The sequence below is a fragment of the Pseudomassariella vexata genome, assembly GCF_002105095.1.
Source record: "Pseudomassariella vexata strain CBS 129021 chromosome Unknown BCR38scaffold_5, whole genome shotgun sequence".
Lineage (NCBI taxonomy): Eukaryota > Fungi > Ascomycota > Sordariomycetes > Amphisphaeriales > Pseudomassariaceae > Pseudomassariella > Pseudomassariella vexata.
This window is the reverse complement of record NW_024467960.1, coordinates 2,971,936-2,991,002: the sequence shown is the minus strand read 5'-3', so window position 1 is coordinate 2,991,002 and position 19,067 is coordinate 2,971,936. Positions and strand designations below refer to the sequence as shown.

Here is a 19,067-nt window from a genome sequence, read left to right as displayed (position 1 = left end):
GGTAGCCGATGCTGTCAAGACCTGGCTCAGCCTGCCAGGCAATACTAGGTGGCTTATTGTATACGACAATTATGACAACCCGAAAATAGCCCACCCCACGGATAATGCTGCAATTGATATCCACCGCTATCTTCCCGAAGCGTACCAAGGCTCGATCATCATCACATCACGATCGTCGCAGATCAGTCTAGGTCATTCGATTCGAACGAGAAAGCTTGAGTCAATAGAGGACAGCCTGGAAATCCTCTCGACGACTTCAGGTCGATCCAGCTTGGAACATGGTAAGATTCTCACAGCTAAGCAGAGCTCCCCTAATCATTGCCACAGATATAGATGTTAGAAAGCTTGTGGAGGAACTTGACGGGCTTCCTCTTGCCCTTGCCACGGCTGGAGCATACCTAAGGCGCGTTACAATCGGCTTCGGTGACTATCTTCGCCTTTATAGAGAATCATGGGCAAGACTTCATACAAGTACCCCAAGCCTGGGTTCTTACCAAGATCGCACACTCTGCTCAACGTGGCAGCTCTCATACGAGCAAGTCCAGGAACAAAACCCACTCGCAGCCCATTTACTCCGATGGTGGGCATATTTTGACAACGATGACATATGGTTCGAACTTCTACAGCCTAACGATAAAGATGGTCCGCCGTGGATATACGAGTTGGCTGATGAATTGCAATTTAATTGCGCTATAGGCACACTGCATGACTATGGGCTTGCCGAAATGCACATGTTGACACAAGACCTATTCGGATCACGGGATACAGCATTCACACCTGCGTACACACTTGGACCATCCACGCATTGAATGAATATTGGGACATCAGTTTAGCTAAGCTTGCGTTAGACTGCGTAGCTGCACGCGTCCCATCACAAGACGAGCCTCAGTTCTGGCTGCTTCAAAGGCGACTTCTATCACATGCGACAAAGTGTTGCGCCACAATTCAAGACAGCGATCAAGACTTATATTGGGCTTTTCACAATCTAGGTCTCCTTTACGCCGACCAAGGCAAGCTGCAAGAGGCGGAGGACATGTATCTGCCGGGCGCTTCAAGGGAACGAGAAGGCGTGGGGACCCGATCATACGTCAACACTCTCTACGGTTAACAACCTAGGGAACCTTTACGCCGACCAAGGCAAGCTGCAAGAGGCGGAGGACATGTATCTGCGGGCGCTTCAAGGGTACGAGAAGGCATGGGGACCCGATCATACGTCAACACTAGACACGGTTAACAACCTAGGGAACCTTTACAAAAACCAAGGCAAGCTGCAAGAGGCGGAGGACATGTATCTGCGGGCGCTTCAAGGGTACGAGAAGGCGTGGGGACCCGATCATACGTCAACACTAGACACGGTTAACAACCTAGGGAACCTTTACAAAAACCAAGGCAAGCTGCAAGAGGCGGAGGACATGTATCTGCGGGCGCTTCAAGGGTACGAGAAGGCGTGGGGACCCGATCATACGTCAACACTCTCTACGGTTAACAACCTAGGTCTCCTTTACGCCGACCAAGGCAAGCTGCAAGAGGCGGAGGACATGTATCTGCGGGCGCTTCAAGGGAAGGAGAAGGCGTGGGGACCCGATCATACGTCAACACTAGACACGGTTAACAACCTAGGTCTCCTTTACGCCGACCAAGGCAAGCTGCAAGAGGCGGAGGACATGTATCTGCGGGCGCTTCAAGGGAAGGAGAAGGCGTGGGGACCCGATCATACGTCAACACTCTCTACGGTTAACAACCTAGGTCTCCTTTACGCCGACCAAGGCAAGCTGCAAGAGGCGGAGGACATGTATCTGCGGGCGCTTCAAGGGAAGGAGAAGGCGTGGGGACCCGATCATACGTCAACACTCTCTACGGTTAACAACCTAGGTCTCCTTTACGCCGACCAAGGCAAGCTGCAAGAGGCGGAGGACATGTATCTGCGGGCGCTTCAAGGGTACGAGAAGGCGTGGGGACCCGATCATACGTCAACACTAGACACGGTTAACAACCTAGGGAACCTTTACAAAAACCAAGGCAAGCTGCAAGAGGCGGAGGACATGTATCTGCGGGCGCTTCAAGGGAAGGAGAAGGCGTGGGGACCCGATCATACGTCAACACTAGACACGGTTAACAACCTAGGGAACCTTTACAAAAACCAAGGCAAGCTGCAAGAGGCGGAGGACATGTATCTGCGGGCGCTTCAAGGGTACGAGAAGGCATGGGGACCCGATCATACGTCAACACTCTCTACGGTTAACAACCTAGGTCTCCTTTACGCCGACCAAGGCAAGCTGCAAGAGGCGGAGGACATGTATCTGCGGGCGCTTCAAGGGAAGGAGAAGGCGTGGGGACCCGATCATACGTCAACACTCTCTACGGTTAACAACCTAGGTCTCCTTTACGCCGACCAAGGCAAGCTGCAAGAGGCGGAGGACATGTATCTGCGGGCGCTTCAAGGGAAGGAGAAGGCGTGGGGACCCGATCATACGTCAACACTCTCTACGGTTAACAACCTAGGTCTCCTTTACGCCGACCAAGGCAAGCTGCAAGAGGCGGAGGACATGTATCTGCGGGCGCTTCAAGGGTACGAGAAGGCGTGGGGACCCGATCATACGTCAACACTCTCTACGGTTAACAACCTAGGTCTCCTTTACGCCGACCAAGGCAAGCTGCAAGAGGCGGAGGACATGTATCTGCGGGCGCTTCAAGGGAAGGAGAAGGCGTGGGGACCCGATCATACGTCAACACTAGACACGGTTAACAACCTAGGGAACCTTTACGCCGACCAAGGCAAGCTGCAAGAGGCGGAGGACATGTATCTGCGGGCGCTTCAAGGGAAGGAGAAGGCGTGGGGACCCGATCATACGTCAACACTCTCTACGGTTAACAACCTAGGGAACCTTTACAAAAACCAAGGCAAGCTGCAAGAGGCGGAGGACATGTATCTGCGGGCGCTTCAAGGGAAGGAGAAGGCGTGGGGACCCGATCATACGTCAACACTCTCTACGGTTAACAACCTAGGTCTCCTTTACGCCGACCAAGGCAAGCTGCAAGAGGCGGAGGACATGTATCTGCGGGCGCTTCAAGGGTACGAGAAGGCGTGGGGACCCGATCATACGTCAACACTCTCTACGGTTAACAACCTAGGTCTCCTTTACGCCGACCAAGGCAAGCTGCAAGAGGCGGAGGACATGTATCTGCGGGCGCTTCAAGGGAAGGAGAAGGCGTGGGGACCCGATCATACGTCAACACTAGACACGGTTAACAACCTAGGTCTCCTTTACGCCGACCAAGGCAAGCTGCAAGAGGCGGAGGACATGTATCTGCGGGCGCTTCAAGGGTACGAGAAGGCGTGGGGACCCGATCATACGTCAACACTCTCTACGGTTAACAACCTAGGTCTCCTTTACGCCGACCAAGGCAAGCTGCAAGAGGCGGAGGACATGTATCTGCGGGCGCTTCAAGGGAAGGAGAAGGCGTGGGGACCCGATCATACGTCAACACTAGACACGGTTAACAACCTAGGTCTCCTTTACGCCGACCAAGGCAAGCTGCAAGAGGCGGAGGACATGTATCTGCGGGCGCTTCAAGGGTACGAGAAGGCGTGGGGACCCGATCATACGTCAACACTCTCTACGGTTAACAACCTAGGTCTCCTTTACGCCGACCAAGGCAAGCTGCAAGAGGCGGAGGACATGTATCTGCGGGCGCTTCAAGGGAAGGAGAAGGCGTGGGGACCCGATCATACGTCAACACTAGACACGGTTAACAACCTAGGTCTCCTTTACGCCGACCAAGGCAAGCTGCAAGAGGCGGAGGACATGTATCTGCGGGCGCTTCAAGGGTACGAGAAAACTACAGGTCCACCGAATGATATTAGATATCGGCGAGCAATCAATACTGCACAGAATCTAGGAGCCTTACTATCTGTTCAGGGTAAGGCAGCTGAGGCTAAAAGATTGTATGAACGAGCTTATACCAGTCTTCAAGCACTGCTTGGGCCTTCACATAAAGATACCCAATCGTTGCGGAATACTCTGTTGAATTTGAATGACACACTGTCAGGTAAGTTGGTGCCGTCGAACCTGACCTCCGTAGATCGAGTATTAAACTAGAATACAGGTACGATAACGCCACACCAATACACTCGATAATCGAGACCCAAGATCGATCGCCAGGCTGATTTGAGAAGGCCAACGGATCAAATCGATCAAGGACTACCTTAGCGTTGTCCCCAATACCCTTCATCAATCCCTTCTCATCCATATTGTATTCATCCTCGTCGGCCACTCCGTATTTGAGCTTGGTGGCGTGGTATAAAGCGAACCATTCGTTAATAATCTCGGGCGTCAGGGCTTCTCGTCGGACTTGGTCCAGTCCCCGGGACTTCTTAATAACCAAATCGATATGTCTAGCAAAAAAAGAGTCATGCCAATTGCCCCCTAAGGGTTCGTGGTCGCCCTTGGACTCAAGGAGATTGGTTGCGAAGGCGCGGATAGCGGTAATCGTCATAGGCCACCCCCAGGACGCCATCAAGCGGGCTGACTTAGCGATAGAGTCTTCCTCTTTAACTGTGAGGCGTTGTTGGTGTTCGTGGGCGGTCTTTCTGGTAGGAACGTTGTTGATTCGGTCTTGAAGTGTTGATCTGGGGACCTTGAAGGATATGGCGGCTTGGCGAACGCTGCTGATTTGGCCATCGCGGTAAGCCTTAATCGCGTTTAATAAAAAAATATTAAATACGCCGTAGGTGTTAACCCTCGGTACCTCTACAAGTACTCCCTTAAGGGGCTATAGATGATATAGCGGGCCCTTAAGCCGCGTCGGGCGGTTATACAGGTAAACTTGTAGCCAAACGACTACTAAACTTCCTGTCCCTCCCTAAGTCTGTGCTACAACCCCTGCCTGAACTACCGATAAGCGTGGTAATGTGGCACTTAAATTCGTCCTCAGGGGTGGGATGCTGCTGATGTGCAGAAGATGCTCGACTATTTTTTGTCGCGACAAGTCATAGTATCTGCTAATTGGGGTTCTCGTCGAGCGTATACATCTCAACCATACGCTCAAGTGGATAGACCGTAACGTGGTCTAGACGCTCGCATGAATCGCGGCGAGAGGGCGTGCTGCGCGCCTTCTATCGTGAGGGGACGGGTTCGCCGACGAGCGTTATCGGATAGGCGAGGTCCGATAAGGGGTCGGATTAACGATTCGAATTCTGGACCGGCTGTCGAGTTATATTCCGCCGACGTAGTGCTTGACGGTCGACTGGCTAGGATGCTCGTAATCCTAAACTGCACCAATCTCCCTATTATCGCTAGGTAGGCGAAGTCAACAAGGTGGGCAGCGCGCCGTAAGGGTTGACTAAACCCCCTTGTGTGTCAGCTGCGGGATTCGAACCCGCGACTCGTCACCGACCCAAGTGGGCGAGGCTCAAATCGGGACTTATCTACCAGCGAAGTGACCAACTACACCAGCCGACCGCGTTTAATATTCGAGTTTCTTGCGCTTCCATGGTCAAAAAGCACCAATAACGAAGTCCAAGGCACAAAAATTGATGGAGATAATTGAATTTGTTGTTGTAGTTGTTGTGGTTGACGTAGCGAAATTAAGTGGTGGCCGGGTTCTGGGGGTGGCCGGGTACTGGGGGTGGTACGTTATGGGGGTGTCTCGGATGTGGGTGTGTGACGTTACTGTCCATCGGGCTCATACACGACAGCCGCAGTATTGCTACTTTGGGCTTCAGCCAGTTCCCTCGCGAGGTGTATGAGCTCCTTCAAAAGGCTCGCAATCTTCCAAAGATCATCTTGCCTTACCACTTCCACCGAGTTGATCGGGTCATCGAATAGGTCTTTGTAGTTTTTGGTCCTGTCAGTAGGAATACCCGTTTATTGTCGTACTGGGCTATGAGGAGACGAGTTTGCCTACTGAAATACAGTTGTGGGAGATGAGAAAACAGCTGCGGGCACTTATTGTGCCGTGTCTTTATTTCAAGGAGACACTCTGAAGGTATGTGATGACCGTATGGCCGGATGCGAAAAGGGCTCGGACCATCACCGTTGGGATAATCCTCTCGGACTGCACCAGACATTCGAAGCCACCGAACTCGTAGAAGTGGACCCGGTGATGACTGACACTATCTCGCAGTTCTGTGTCAAACGTACAACTCATCTGCTTGAAGCCGCGGCCGCAGCACTTTTTGGTCTCCAGCTCCATGTATTCGACGCAGCGCGATAGCAAAAGAGTGACATCGAAGAGCATGTTGAAGCTCGATAGCTCCTTTTTTCGTAATAATGGAATTCCCAGACCAAGCCAGACTGGCGAGCTCGATGGTGTGTTCCAAGTGGAGGCCACTCATTGTGAGGATCCGAAGTTGGTCTGCGGCCGTCAGTTCGTGATCTGGGTGTTTATAGATGCATGCACCCTCTTCAAAGTAGCGGTATGGCTTTGAAATTCGGCAATCTTGATTTGATTTCTGGTTTGACCGCCATTCGTGGATAACGTCGGGGTCGTGATTCCAAGTTTTATAGCAACTAGGATCATCGCAGGGAAGACCATTAACCAGTCTACCACATATCTTTTGGTGGCATCTCTGGTACCTTTGGGATCTTCCCATTTTCAGTTGAAATATCAAGTTAACCGAGAAGGGTTACAAATAACTACCAGAAGGTATGTGGGATTCACGCGATTGAGAGCCTGATACATACGTGGGATCAACGCATGCTCAAGCTGACAGCAGGCTTCTGATGACCAGAGTTTTATACGATTTAAGGTAGCATCGAATCCCTTCCAGCATAAGTACGATGCTTGCAAGTTCGTTATTGCATTTGGGCATACAATTTTCATGTTCTTCTACATATCCAGGAAAGGTCTGGCTGTATGATGAGTATCATGTAACTTGCACCAATCAATCAATTTCAGGTAAGTTACCGCTATACTATTCTATTGGCTAGGGATTAAAAATCCACATGCTTCTGCCTATGTGTCTCGACGAGGTTGGTCTAAGCATTTTCATAATCTGCCACGTCTGCTGCGGCTTCTCCTGATGGTTGCGCAACATAGAATCGTGTACCGTGTCTTCCTTTTTTTTTCCTTTTGCAATTGATACTGTACGCTTTGTTCTGCTCTCGATAGCCTGGCATATTTTCATGGCTTGCTAAGAGTATGGCTTCCTTTAGATGGATAGCCTAACTGCAGGGCTTAAAGACCAGTCTGGTTCTCTGTTAGCTGCAGATGCCCTGCGAAATGCCAATACTCCGCTCGATTCAGCCCACAAGGCTGGCTCTGAGCACGTCCCACGATAATGTGATTCATGTCAGATCAATATGTTAGATGAAGAGTTCGGTGATAGTGTTTAATGTGTCGCCCGAAGGAATCCATCACAATACCACAGTATTCCCCAGGACCAACATCTTTCTGAGCCCCTTTTGCCGCATGTGATTCACGGCCTCCAGCACGTAGTCGCCCTGAACCTCAGCATGAGCGGGTCCATTTCCAAGGGCCAAGGTAGTCTGGGTTCCTTAGGTGTCAAACATGTTAGGAACCCCCGAGACGGCCATGCTGGGATACGCATACATGTCACCCTCGACTAGTCTTTCAACGACTCCTTATGCCCATAATGAGGCTTTGGCATCTGAATGCAACCCCGCGTCGTTTATGCGCTGTATTAAACCGTCATTTAAATGGAATTAAGGCATCTCAAGCAGAGTCGAACTTGCTGTGCAGGAGGTAAGGTTAGTTCATGCTGTATTGATGGATGATTGTCGTGTCTGCGCCGTGGGTAGAATAGAAACAGATATTGTCGACACGCAAGTAACTCTGGATCCACACCGATGCCGGCATGATATGACTACCTTAGCTTGCGAAGTAGAAGCTGATGACTTTGAGATACTTCTATAAATTCTGTTTCGTGGTTGGCAGACAGACAGACTGTCCTCACCCCACTTCCCCGCATTCATCTGCCCACCTGGAGTACCTTTTCCCAGAGCGCGGGCTGTTTCGAATTTGGGCCAATATAATCAAGAAACAGTAGAATATCGCCAAACCATGCCAGTATTTTCTATACGTCACTGTATCGTGGCAGCTGCAGGCTTTCATGTACAAGCTCAGGCGCAGGTCAGATGGCAAGACTATACAGCGCAGATCAGGACACCATCCACATGCCCCGACTATACCGAGTATGCGCAGATAGCCCACGAGCCGTACTCAGCCGGGCCCCTTGGACTTCCCAACATGAGACCCAGCCCGGAGTGCAGGACTTTCAACAGCACGGCCGTGGAGGTAGGTCCCAGACTCTAGATTTCAGACTCTAAGTTATTGCGTAAAACTGACCGCAAGCGGCAGAAAGTTATCACTGATATGCAGGCTCGGCTAAAGAACCCCGACCTCGCTCAGCTGTTTGCAAATACGTTTGCCTCGACTTTGGATACCACAGTCAAGTACTTTGATACGGATCTGAATCTAGCCTTCATCATCACTGGAGTGAGTCGGTCTCGTTGCTTTGGCCGAGTCAACCTGCTGACATTATTCTTTCTTGCCCAGGACATCACGTCAGTCTTCCATGTTCCATGATCTCCCACTTGTTACATGAGCGAATTTAGTACATTGCGGTCTAGTAAAATTCACTGATTTTACGTGCACCGCAGTGCTCAATGGCTCCGTGACACCGGAAACCAGTTCGCGCACCTGTACAAGTTGCTGCCGCAGGACCCCGACCTTCAGGCTCTGGTCAAGGCTGTCATAAACACAGAGTCGCGCTACATAGCTGAATATCCATATTGTGGTGAGTATTGTATTTGGTCTTGGAGTGATCATACGGGCTGGTCGTTGAGGCAAGAAATACAGGTTCTTTCCAGCCACCGCCCGAGAGCGGACTCGCTCCCAGCGTCAATGTAAGTAGTACAAACATGTCTGCTTGAGTACCGCTGTAACTTAACTAATACGATGATAGGACTATGCGACTGGTGTCACAATCCACCCGTATGTGTATATATGCATTTCTCACACGAGCTGCTTTTAATCCTGTCTCACAGACCAGTGGACAATCAGACAGTCTTCGAATGCAAGGTGCGTCCAAGTCGCAGCATCATGACCATGAAACCGGCCTGGAAATGAAAAGGTTGACAAGCAACGTGGTTACAGTATGAACTGGACTCGCTCTCAGCTTTCCTGAAAATCTCCAGATCCTATTACGCCAACACCAACGATTCCTCCTTCATAAATGACAATTGTGAGCCAAAACAACGCTGCTTCTGGACCGTCATATTTATGATGGCTTGGCTGACTACAACAAGGGGAATCGGCCATCAGCTCCGTTATGACCCTTATACACGACCAGTCCCAGAGCTCTTGGGGCCCGGACTGGGACTTTGTGAGTTACTACAACTGGACAGGGACTGCCGGCTCTCTCTCCTCTCCCGTGAAGAACGGAGGAAACGGAGAACCCAAGCTGGCAAACGGGCTAGTAGCCTCCAGCCACCGGCCATCGGACGATATATGCGTCTTCAGTATGTGCCCATCACCTGCTTACTGCACTGGAGCAAAATGGCTGACAAGAAACCTTGCTCCAGACTTCATCACGTCTGACAATGCCATGATGTCGGTCGAGCTGGCTTACTTGGCCGACACGCTGGATCAGATCGGCACCCTCCAAGAAGTTTCAAGCCAAGCCCGACAGTATTCTCACATCATCAGCCAAGCCGTATGGAACCACACCATCAGTTCGGGTGGAGTCTTCGCGTACGAGACCAATGGCTACAGCGGGCAATACTTGATGGACGATGCCAATGTCCCTAGTTTAATATCACTGCCTTACCTGGGGTTCTTGGACAAAAGCGATTCGACGTACGTCAGGACGAAAGAGGCCATGTTCTCGAGGGCGAATCCCTATTACGCAGTTGGGCAGAACTTCAGCGGTATCGGGTAAGTTTGTGTAGCCCCACTCTCAGCGACTGGATGACTTGAGGCACAAGGCGTCTAACTGATTATGAACTTATGTAGAGGTCCGCACGTCAACGCGACGTACCCCTGGCCCATGTCGCAGATATCAGCCATCTACGGCACCGACGACGACGACGAGATCACGAGCCGGCTGTCGCTTCTTATGAACAACACGGGAGGGCTCGGTCTCATTCACGAAAGCATCCACATTTACAACTCGAGCGTCTACACACGTCCGTGGTTTGCTTGGGCGAACAGCTACTTTGCCGAAATGGTTCTGGATTTGGCCGAGAGAAAGCCGGGATTGATTCTTAATGACGCGGTTCCGTACGTGGTTGGTAGCTGAGCTGGCTGAACAAGGAGCAACAGTTGAGAAGGGGTGTGAGTTCAAGTAAATTGATATGATTGATTACGACTTATTTGAGTTTCATGCGGGAGGACACAGGAAAGTAATAAAAAAAAGAAAAAAAAGAAGAAAACCAAATGGAGTATTGTCCATCGACCCATAAATATCTTCCAGTTCCGCGCTATGTCGCCCCAGTATGCTCTTGGATACTCTCTCATGTGGCCGACGTGATGCTACTCGTCAAACCTCTGCATCATGAATCCATACCTTAACGTTACAGTCACCTTCTAAGGTATACGGCATTAGAAAGAAAAATCGTTACCCTTTCTTTTCTGGAAGAAATTAATGAAAGGAAACGTAGCAGTTGATGTTTAATATAATGCAACGAAAACCTCAACATGCTAGACTTGAATTCGATTGAGGTTACGAAGGAGAGTAGCAATCAGTAACTATAGTAAGTTTATGCTTAACGTCCCACACCCACATCCGGGACACCCCCACATGTGGGACACCCAAAAATGCCTTATCAACACCGCTAGCCTCTAACTTCAACCTCTTTTATCTTTACCAATATCGATTCAATCGTTACAAAATTTTACGTACGTCTTCTTTACACTAATATGAATCAATATACCGAAGATGATATTTATCGAGCTCTTTGTCACGACCTGGGTTGCATCGCATTGGTAGAGACCTCGATTAGGTGCTATCGACGAAGATTCTACTCTAAGGAGCGAAGGAAAGAAGATGACAACTTAGGTTTGAGGGAGCGCGACTAAGTCATCCACGCTTGGCGGGGCTCCTACAAGGGTTATGATTGGCTTCCCATCTGACACTGCCATGGCAGGTGTTCCAGCTGTAAGTCACCTGGTTGTAGTGAGTCTGCGAGGGTTGACCTTCACACTCTTCAAGCAATAGCTACCGGTCAAAGCCTCCGAAAAGCAGCATATGAGCATGGTGTCCCATGGTCTACTCTTTCACGACGGATTCAGGGAGCCCAGTCAAGAGATATAGCCTTCGCTGACTACCAGAGGCTCTCTCCAGCCCAGGAATCCCATCTGGCTGAATGGGTTCGAATCCAGGCTGCCCTAGGCCTCCCACCAACCCATCAACAGCTCAAAGACTTCGCCGAGCGTATCCTACAGATCCACGGAGACACCGAACCACTTGGAAAGAACTGGATCCAGGCTTTTATCAAGAGGAACCCTTCAGTCAAGGTCCAGAGAAGCAGAGCTATCGATTCCCAGCGTATTAATGGAGCCTCAGCTAATATAATCAGGTAATGGTTTAAATACCTCGCTATCCCTGAGATCAAAGCTATTAAGGCCTCTAATCGATACAATATGGATGATACAAGTATTCTAGAAGGTAGAGGATCAAATAGTCTTGTTCTAGGATCATCTGAGACTCGTTCTATACGGAAGAAACAGCCTGGATCTCGAGCTTGGACATCTCTTATAGAGTGTATCTCTGCGACTGGTACTGCACTACCCCCACTTGTGATATGCAAGGGGAAGTCTGTCCAGCAGCAGTGGTTTCCTCTGGACTTGACTCCATACGAAGCCTGGAGGTTTACAGCAACAGAGAATGGGTGGACGTCAGACTCTACGGCTATTGAGTGGCTACAAAAGATCTTTATTCCTTTGACTCAACCAAAGGACCCTGAAGAGACTAGGTTACTTATCCGAGATGGGCATAGTAGCCACGAAACGACAGAGTTTATGTACCTCTGCTTCATAAACAAGATACACTTGCTTTTCTTGCCGCCACACACATCCCATGTTCTCCAGCCTCTCGATCAGTCAGTCTTTGGACCCCTCAAGGCAGCCTATAAGAAAGAGCTTGGTTACCTTAATCAATGGGATACTACTACTGTCGTAGGGAAGAGAAACTTTCTCCTCTGCTATAGAAAGGCACGTCTAGCAGCATTGACCGTCAAGAACATTATCAGTGGATGGAAATATACTGGTCTCTGGCCTTCGAGCATAGCTAGACCCTTTATGAGCTCCCTGCTCCTTGAGAATACGTCAGCACCAATCAAACAGCCTAGTCAGACTTGCAAAGGGCACTATAGTAGTCAGGACTGGGCGTTAGAGACATCAGCAGTAGCCTGGTCAACGCCTAAGAGGAGAGATGAGCTCCAAGATCAACTCAGCTTATTCAGCAAGCTTGATAGTGATCCAAATACCCAGCGGCTACTCTTTCGGAAAGTTCAAAAGGGCTTTGATGAGAAGGACTACCAGTTAGCTGTCGCACAGCGAAATATTGAGGCACTAGAGGCAGCGCTTGAGGCTAGTAGGGCTAGGAAGCGGAGGAAGGTCAAGATGAGCCCTAATTCGAAGTTTACTAATATCAAGGCTATTCGGAAGGCTCAAATCGAGGCTGGTGAAATTGAGGATAGTACAGATGAGTCTAGCGAGTCTGAAAACCCTAGTGACGGTGAAAGCTGTATTGTAGTCGCATCAGAATAAGTGTAAAAAAAGGTTGAAGTCAATGGTTATAATATACAGCATCATTTTTAGGGCGTCCCACATGTGGGGGTGTCCCGGATGTGCGTGTGGGACGTTAGCCGGAGAGCCTATTTCAATTCAATGCAACACTATTTGCACTCAACGAGTCCGAAAAGAGTTTCATCTTCATCAATGCAATTCTGGTTGCCCATCCCCAACCAATGACCACAACTATCCTGGTAAATTCTTTCCGCACCAACTCATCAAAAAAGCACTAGTGACCGACGGTACTTAGAGTAAGTATCTATCAAGTCTAGCGAGTAAGCGATCGCCTGTGAGGCTTTACCTCGTGAAGGGGGCACGTAAAGTTAACACGGTGCATAGTTGTCGGTTTTCTGTTGATTTGTGGCAAGCTTTTCGAACAGAAGGTAAATAGCACTATGCAATTTCCCATTAATTCTGCCTCACGTTGCGTACTAGCCAGACCTGAATGTCAGATTCCTGTGTTGTTATGGCCTAAATGTCGAGAGGCCCTAACTGGCAAAAGTAACTTCTACCTCGCAAAATAAATATTTGTAAATTTCTATCGTTAAGCAAATCATAAATCAAGGCGCAGCAGGCAAATGGTGACTGTCAGATAATATGCCGGCACAATATGGATTGGATAAGATACGGAGGCCTACGCGCCTGAAAAGGTTAGTTGGTGTGTGTAAAACGATGGATTTATCTATGTTTGAATATGCGAAGAGGTGTAAGGCCTACAGGCCGGTTTTGATAACCAGCCTCCACTTCACAGTGATTCTCTCGGTTTTGAATACCGAAGGGGATGTACGATTGACATACTGGCAAGATTTAGTCTTGGTAAGTTGAAGTTACTGACAAAGCTTATAAAGAAAGATTCTGAATAGAAGGCATAGCCGTGAGATCGCGTTCATCTCAGATTATCTAGGTAACGAACGTCACTGCAATACCTTTACCTGGTTTGTGACTTTTGGGGATGATCTCATAGGTAATACTTGAACGGTGGGAATAAACGGTCTCCCAAAAGGTGAAACAATGAAGTAATTATAGCGCTACTTATAGCGCTTTATTACAGAGAGACCTCGGGGTATACCATGTTATTCGACTGTTCGCATACTTCATGTTCTCGTGACACTCATTTGACTTTAGCGTTGCTGACATTGAAAACACTGCAATTGCACCGCCCCTCGCTCGCTGGTGCTGTTAGATCCCGAGTATTGGGTACTGTTTTGGTATTATGAACGTGCATGGGAGACCAATCCCAGTTTGGCCCCCGGTGGATGCCCAAATACTACAATCCGTGCCTTGTATCCCTCCATACCTAACGCCACATTCGCCCACTGCAGTTGTGTATATGGCGTTGGCTGGATCACATTGCACCCAAGTTGTGGTTGGTATGCAGTAATTGAAGTTGCTGCATGGCACCGTTCTCTTATCCATAATGCCACATCCGTTTGAACTTTGCACTTTGGGGCTTGGAGCGGCGACGCTCTGGCTGTCCAGATTGAGGATGTTGACTTTGGTGCTGACCCCCCTGGATGCCTCGAGGTAAGGTTGCAACTTTGATTTTCACTTTCGCCTCCCTTAAGCATTTGAACAACAAGCGTTAGAAGATATATGGGCTGACTAGTTCCGCAGACGTATCAACGTGAAGTCTTGAGGTCCTACAGTAGCAACGAAGTCAAGGCCTGAACTAGAAGTCCTGAAACGAGTTGTCATTCCGAAGTAACGGCCAGCTGCAACCACCCGACGTGCTAGGACCCCGCAACTTTGCCATGTGGTGGAGGCTCAGGCGCCTTCAATCATGCATATAGCTTCCGAGGCTCCCAAAGACCCCGTCGTTTGTGGACACGATTAAAGAAGAAGGGGCTTCCACTACCACATTCTTCCAGTCTTGCCAATCCACGTCCGAAAGGGGCGGGCCTAGAATCCCCTTTGATTCGATGGATCCAGAAGGTGACTGGCGACTTTTCTTTATTCAAGCCCAGAGACAGCTTCAATGGCTAACGTCCACCACCATGAACAGCACAGCAAGCCCTCCAGCAGGCAGCTGCCCTCGCCGACGCCGAAACCACGTCGCCGATCTCATCACAGTCACCTTCCCACGCAGCTCCACGGTTCGAGCTCGACACTCAGTGGGACACGACGCCTGCGAGGCCCGACGCGACGGACCAACATGATGCGCACGCGCACTCACACTTACCCTACCCGGAATTTCCCACAGCTGCATCGACGTCAGATTTTCAACAAGCTATCCACGATGCCCACCAAGTTGCTGATCATGATGCATCGCCTGAGGTGTCGAGTCCTGACGGTCTCGGTGTAACTCACGGCCGCATTCCTGGCACCCAGAAGTACACGTCAATGGCGCCTCCGCCGACGCGCATCGCCGGTGCCCCGCCTGACAACATTATCGAGTGGCGGCACAAATTCTTCAACATCTCCCAGAACGCCCTGACACTGCCCAAGCAGCAGTGGGACGAGCTCTGGATTTGGATCGACAACATCTGGACCCCGCGCCGCGTCCCCTACACCAAGAAGGACGGCACTGTGCACTACGAATGGAGATGTCGCTACCACAAGAAGGTGCCTCTTCCCAGCCAGAGCACCGGCAAGCGCAAGCGCGAGATTCGTAAGGGCTATGGCTGTCCCGCTCGCATGACGGCCAACCTGATGCCCAGCACCCGCATTTTCACCGTCGACGGCTTCGAGCTGCACAACCACCCCCTTGAGGACCTCGACTCTACCAAGATCTGCAGCGGCGTGCGCAAGTGGACCGCAATGCATGTGCAGATGGGCCTCCCGCCCAAGCAGATTGAGGCCCTTATCAACGGTAAGGACAACCCCGACGGCAGTGGTGTGCGCGAGGCACTTGACATGGCCGGCGGCAAGCTGCTCGACGAAAAAACGATCCGCAACGTCGCGCGCAAGTGGCGCTGGCCCGCCGCCAAGTTTGGTATGCGCCAGGACGAGCTGTTCCGTGAGCTGCACTCCCAACACAACACCTTTCCCTTCGCCATCCAAGAGCCCGAATCCTTCCACCGCGACGTCTGCGAGGTGTCAAATGTCGCCGAGACGGCCGAGGACCTGCATCGCCTGCTCGATGAGCGTAAGGAGATGCGACTACGCGAGCTCGACCAACGATTTGATGGCGCTGCAACGTACCTGACTCATGACCCTTCGCAGGCGGGCCATCAACACTGGGATCATGTGTTGCAGCTATTTAAGGATCGTTCATACGATGCCCTCGTGCGCTACTTTGCTGCCTTCGTGCCCGAAGAAGCCCAGCAACAGGATGAGTTTCTGCGGGGAATAGAGGCTCCACAGCCACCAACTATGGGCTCTTGAAATAGCATATCTGGTATTGCTGTCGCCGTGCTCTAGCTTCAGAAGGCCAGACAGCGATGCTAATCGCATATGGATTTGTTCCTGACACAGGTCAGAATTTGAATGACAAATCACTTTGATTTTCTTACTGATAATGTTTGCTTTGCTCCGTATCACTCCAAGCCAGCCAAGTGCGCTCTGCACCCCATATGTTACCATTCATATCCTTATGTGCAAGATCTCTACTGTGCATCGCCCCAAGACTGAGTTGACACCATGATTCGGGTTTTCAAATTCAGAGCCTGGCAGTCCTTGAAGTGGTTCAGCATGGATGAAGCTTCCAGTGTGCATGCCTTAGCATCTGGGAAAGGACCATCAGGAATCTAGCAAAATGATACCATAATACCATTATGCTGCTATTCCTACAACCCCCAAAGGAGAAGGAGCTTCCACATAACCATTATTTGATTCTTCACTGTGAAGAATTGTCGTTGTCGTTGAGTTGACTTAACGAAAAGCCGAGTAAATGCACCCAAGGGTCGAATGGCTGGGTCAAATTGTGTTGCTTGGAGTGGAGGTCTCAAATAAATTCGTTTGTTCAAGCCAGATACTCCTATATTTTCAATCCGGAATTAAGTAGGCATCTGGTCAAGGATAGCACGGAACAGAGGCCTTCTACATATGGTTTAATTTTGCCAGTCATTGAGGGATTCAACCCTCAGATGATGACTCTGTACAGATCCTGTATTGGTTACGATGCTCGATGCGCAGTGTGATGTGTGTATTGACTGCTCGGAGTCCTGTAAGAAGTTACATCTAAGGTAGGTAGGCAGGTGCCGACCTTATCTACACAAGCGATTTCACTGCCTTAGGCACCACCTCAGGCACACATATGGCGCTCAATCCCACAGTCATAGCGATAATAAATACAGCTTGAAAATCACCATAATCACTTCCTTCTCTGAGACTACAGCACTACATCTAACCAAATTCAGCATATACCTTTGCAGCTCATAAGCTTGAGCCTCTCAAGCTTCGCCCAACACCCTGCTCGTATGTTCAAGTACAGTCGTTCCTCTTTTCCACGTAATTAATAAACGTAAGCAGTCGTCCCTTCATTTCAAACATATATACAGCCTAACATGACTAGAAAATGTGTTTCGAGGCCATCAGCATACTTAACCCCTACCACCCGCCCCCAAGAAAAGAACCTGCTTTCAATTTTGTGCCCAATCTGGCCTGTCCTTCATTCAAGTGACTTGGTATGGAAACCCAAAACACAATCCGGACCCAAATAGCCGAGGAAACGTTCAATTCACTTTTGGCATCAATAAAATGGCAACTTGAGGGACAGTCGGTTCCTAGCGCACTGGCTTAGTCTATCAGGTTGTTCCCAGGGCGTTAACCTCAACACTAAGCCACTCAGATTGAGCTGCAAATTGCAGGCGTTTGTGCTGATGGCGAGGCCTACTACGTAGGTCCAATAGTGTTAGCATTCGCACGCCACCGTTTCAACTGCCTTGTCACACCAATCTTCTAACCAACTACAAAATACAACCAATTAGCAAAGAGCAACTTCATCAGCCAACATTTGAAGCGAAACGCGGCGACATACAAAATCTTGTTCAGCCAAAGTTTACACTTGCAAATATTCTCCTATTTCTTGTCATTCCAGCAGTACATACGGCTCCCGACCCGAACCCTCCACCATTTACGCCAGTTGGCTTCAAGTCAGCTAGAGCCACGGTATTGGAAACACTCGCGCCTACCTTAGCGGCTGGGCCGAGTCTTAAAGGCGCCAATATCTCGGATGGACTCGACAATAGTAACATCACCCGGAACAATAACATGACGGGCATGAACGGACATGGTGCCCAAACCACTGATTATATTGACAGTGCCACCTGGGTCACATACACGAGCACTGTATATAGGACGCTACTTTCCTTCTCAGAGGATCGTAGTAGCCCACAGCTCGAGGTGAAAAGCCAACTACTCGCAAAGCGAAAGTCACCTCGCATCTAGGATAATTTGCACTTGGACCAAACCTTGGAGTGTAACCCATCGTCAAGCCCGAATAAGTGGAGATCGCACTGCGGATCCCGTGGCACACTCTGCGACGTGGCGGGGCAAGTAATAGTACTGGGTGTGCAGACCCGTCGACGAATTGGACGGCCAGGGAGGCAAGGAACACGACGAATAGATAAAACTGGATCTTGGGGTATCAGATGGCTCTTAACCTTTCCTCATGTTCCTGCTGAGATTCGAAACGAACTCTCATTGATTCTTGTTCATGAAGTGAAAATGGACTGCGGACTTTCATCCTCCGGCGCGTCTCCCGCAAATCTCAACCACTGCGCAGTGGCCGTTGTTTGCTATTGGTGGATCAGCTGTACGTAGCTTAGAGTAGCTAGACACCGCAATACACAGTATCTGTCGGATAATACGCTGGTACAATACGGAGGATTGGAAGACATCAAGGATTGCGCGCCTGAAAACCGTAACTGCACAATTGGGGGTCTCACAATTACGATTACCCTTGCAAGACCAAGCAGCAATCATGCTGTTGAGAATCCAGAGTATTCAAGAAGTATCAAATGCTTCGGTGTCGTCATAATCCTAGTTTCTGAATACAGTTTCTGAATGCCGTCTCTGAAATTATGCTGCGTATAGTGAAACATGGTCAAATTTACCGTATTGCATGTCTTCCCAAACTGTTTCCCGCAGAATCTCGAAGGGCCTATAAGCACTCCATTGAAGTCCTTCTGGGCCATTGAGCACCGAAATATTCATACAATGTGCTGTAAGTAAGCAGTATCACAAAAGGCTTGGCGATAAAAGTATTGGGGCATTGTACAAAAGAAAAGTGCAGACCGCAGAGAATGTTAACCTGAGGCGGAACATAGAAAGCACGTCACAGTTGGGAACTTCAGCACCGTTAGCAGCCCCGTTGCCGCATGCAACAAGTGCCGGAAAGAGCCGCGCGGCTAAACTGGTGCTCTACA

General features: G+C 49.8%; 3 protein-coding genes and 1 non-coding gene across 4 annotated transcripts; 3 read left to right on the top strand and 1 right to left on the bottom strand.

Moving 5' to 3' along the window:
• The first annotated feature begins 985 nt into the window (after window positions 1-985).
• On the top strand, window positions 986-4,458 carry BCR38DRAFT_184729 (uncharacterized protein). Its single transcript, XM_040853959.1, has 4 exons — window positions 986-1,193; window positions 1,572-1,620; window positions 2,629-4,050; window positions 4,108-4,458. The coding sequence occupies exons 1-4, from the start codon at window positions 1,161-1,163 to the stop codon at window positions 4,137-4,139; spliced, it is 1,536 nt and encodes a 511-aa protein (XP_040717588.1). The 5' UTR covers window positions 986-1,160; the 3' UTR covers window positions 4,140-4,458.
• Window positions 4,459-5,358: 900 nt separating this feature from the next.
• BCR38DRAFT_t156 lies at window positions 5,359-5,461 on the bottom strand. The gene has a single exon. It is a non-coding gene; the product is annotated as a tRNA-Thr (tRNA).
• Window positions 5,462-7,981: 2,520 nt separating this feature from the next.
• BCR38DRAFT_390502 (Six-hairpin glycosidase-like protein) lies at window positions 7,982-10,364 on the top strand. The gene is made up of 11 exons (XM_040857555.1): window positions 7,982-8,259; window positions 8,323-8,460; window positions 8,521-8,528; window positions 8,625-8,761; window positions 8,824-8,870; window positions 8,930-8,958; window positions 9,012-9,045; window positions 9,121-9,208; window positions 9,273-9,485; window positions 9,549-9,900; window positions 9,979-10,364. The coding sequence occupies exons 1-11, from the start codon at window positions 8,026-8,028 to the stop codon at window positions 10,262-10,264; spliced, it is 1,566 nt and encodes a 521-aa protein (XP_040717587.1). The 5' UTR covers window positions 7,982-8,025; the 3' UTR covers window positions 10,265-10,364.
• Window positions 10,365-14,502: 4,138 nt separating this feature from the next.
• BCR38DRAFT_430868 (uncharacterized protein) lies at window positions 14,503-16,216 on the top strand. The gene is made up of 2 exons (XM_040860067.1): window positions 14,503-14,691; window positions 14,762-16,216. Exons 1-2 carry the CDS (start codon window positions 14,679-14,681, stop codon window positions 16,081-16,083), a joined length of 1,335 nt encoding a protein of 444 aa, XP_040717586.1. The 5' UTR covers window positions 14,503-14,678; the 3' UTR covers window positions 16,084-16,216.
• The last annotated feature ends 2,851 nt before the right edge of the window (window positions 16,217-19,067 follow it).